Source organism: Oratosquilla oratoria, chromosome 20, assembly GCF_046742065.1.
Source record: "Oratosquilla oratoria isolate Oo_2021 chromosome 20, ASM4674206v1, whole genome shotgun sequence".
Lineage (NCBI taxonomy): Eukaryota > Metazoa > Arthropoda > Malacostraca > Stomatopoda > Squillidae > Oratosquilla > Oratosquilla oratoria.
Genome location: NC_134796.1, coordinates 37,105,213 through 37,107,712, shown reverse-complemented (window position 1 = coordinate 37,107,712; position 2,500 = coordinate 37,105,213). Strand labels below are relative to the sequence as shown.

Genomic DNA, 2,500 nt, shown 5'->3' with positions numbered 1-2,500 from the left:
CATACATACATACATACATAAATACATACATACATACATACATACATACATACATACATACATACATACATACATACATACATAGCCTACATACATACAATCATACATACATACATACATACATATATACATACATACATACATACATACATACATACATACATACATACATACATACATACATACACACATACATACATACATACATACATACATACATACATACATACATACATACATACATACATACATACATACATACATACATACATACATACATTCAAACTTAGGTGCATGTATATAGATATTGTGTCGCCGTAGCTGGGTCATTAGTGAGGTATTATTAGCGGTACAGTTACTCACCGCAAGAAGGTCGTAACACAACCCATTGCTTTCCCTTGGTTGCTACGATTATACACCAAAGCCTTCAAGGATAGAGGCTATCCCCTCCCCTACGTGCTAATGGAGTCACAGCCCTGTCATATATAAATGGTCAGCAAGCAGCTACATGCATCATTCACTCCAGAGACACATAGCAATGGTTTTCAAGGTGTGAAGATCCAAATATACAAAAGAATGGTTGTGTATACAGTAATGAGGAATAGTGTGGAAAAGAATGATATTGGTTGGTACTCAATATTGAATATTTTCCTTTCAGCTCGTCCTTTTGACGGCCCTTTTGGCCCTCGTTTCCGCCGACACGGCTCCTCTCTACGGACACCCGGCCCCTCCTCCACCGGTATGAAGAATAATTTCTGCTTATTTATGATTTATCCTTGATATTACTCTTCAGCTATATAAATCTTTGCAAAACTGACAAATAACACTTTCATTAACACAGGCTCCCGCCAAGTACGACTTCAACTATGCAGTTAAGGACGAGTACTCCGGAAACGACTTCGGACACCAGGAGGCCCGCGACGGCTACGACACTCAGGGATCCTACTACGTCCTCCTCCCCGACGGACGCCTCCAGAAGGTCACCTACACCGTCATCGGAGACGCGGGCTTCGTGGCCGATGTTACCTACGAGGGCGAGGCCAAATACCCCGAGTACAAGCCACCTCCTCCTGCCTACGCCTAAACACTTACATGTGATGGACGGACTACAATATTTATGTAATTATATTGTGTAGATAAAGTTAAAACCGTACTTGAGTGTTTACGTACAAAGTGTTCCTCGATATGTATGAACAAATAATGGTAAAAAAAAAATTATACCATAAAACTCGTTTCCAGTGTCCTCTTTTAAGATTTTGTTCTGACAAACGCCTAACAGCTTTGCTCTGCTTGTAGAAACACCTTTTGGAATGATCGGGTTGAATGACAAATTCACATCAATTTTCGTTGCATGAAAACTTATAAGTATTTTGAATAGATGAAAGCAAAAGTACACAATTACTCATAATGTGATACTCAGTGTTGTTTGGTAAATTGGTGGTGGCTGCATGTGAACCAAATCTAGTAATTTAAACATTCATTTATCCATATGTACAAAATAAAAAGTCACAAGTTACTATTTCTAAAAAAAAATAATGATAATAATTTTGATCTGCAAATTGTAAATAATTTATCTATTCGGAATCAAAATACTACATAGCTTCTATTTGCAAAGAAAGAATATTTCTTAACCAATTTTGAAAACTGTTAATTATTAATTTATTCGGATTAAATTTGCTATTCTTATATAAATCCGAGAGATCAAAATAGCAATGGTTGAATCTCAAATTCTCAAAAACAAAACAAGACTTAAGGTCTATTAATGAAACTATCAAGTATTCTGATTAGCTAAATATCCAACCAAAAAACGATTAAAGAATAACAGTTTTCATGTGTTCATTATCATTTGCAGTTGATTTTCTCGATAGGAGATTGATGTATAATTCCAAATGCTTGTCAGCCTAGAAAAACCCGACGACTTTCCAGAACTGACAGGCTTTAACCCTACCAGGTTTTTTTCAAATACCACTCCGTCAGAGTGGGATGGTATGTCGATAAAAAAAATCTTATTATTTCAGGAATTAATTTTCATACATATACGATGGCTATAAGCCTTGATATGAGAAGAACAACCGAGACGAACAGACACTCATAACAAAAGACCCACGCATACAGCACTCATCCCTCAGCTCCTCAGGGATAAAGATGACAGTTTCACCGTAGATGCAGAGACCATCACTTTAGACCGTTTCGTTCATTCCCAGTTCTTCTCCATACATTCCTATCTCTTGCACTTCCTTCTCTCTGTTCAATTTCCATCTTCTCTTCTTGCCCCAACCATCCATAGCTGTCACAAACTTTCTTTGGTACTGTAAATACATGGGTTCGTACATACATACATACATACATACATACATACATACATACATACATACATACATACATACATACATACATACATACATACATACATACATACATACATGTACCAAAGACTTTTTCCCCTTATAAGGGGGGTAGCCAAAAAACAAAGGCATAGAGACCACTCCCATCCATTCCA

The 2,500-nt window shown here is 36.9% G+C and overlaps 1 protein-coding gene across 1 annotated transcript; it reads left to right on the top strand.

The window, feature by feature from the left end:
* The first annotated feature begins 538 nt into the window (after positions 1-538).
* Positions 539-1,084, top strand: LOC143036007 (pro-resilin-like). Its single transcript, XM_076203264.1, has 3 exons — positions 539-550; positions 653-739; positions 842-1,084. Exons 1-3 carry the CDS (start codon positions 539-541, stop codon positions 1,082-1,084), a joined length of 342 nt encoding a protein of 113 aa, XP_076059379.1.
* Positions 1,085-2,500: the final 1,416 nt, after the last annotated feature.

What these genes read in the sequence shown, in the direction of transcription:
- LOC143036007 (XM_076203264.1), top strand. An exon ending in ACCCGGCCCCTCCTCCACCG is followed by an intron (nt 740 to 841) that starts GTATGAAGAATA and finishes TCATTAACACAG; the next exon opens with GCTCCCGCCAAGTACGACTT.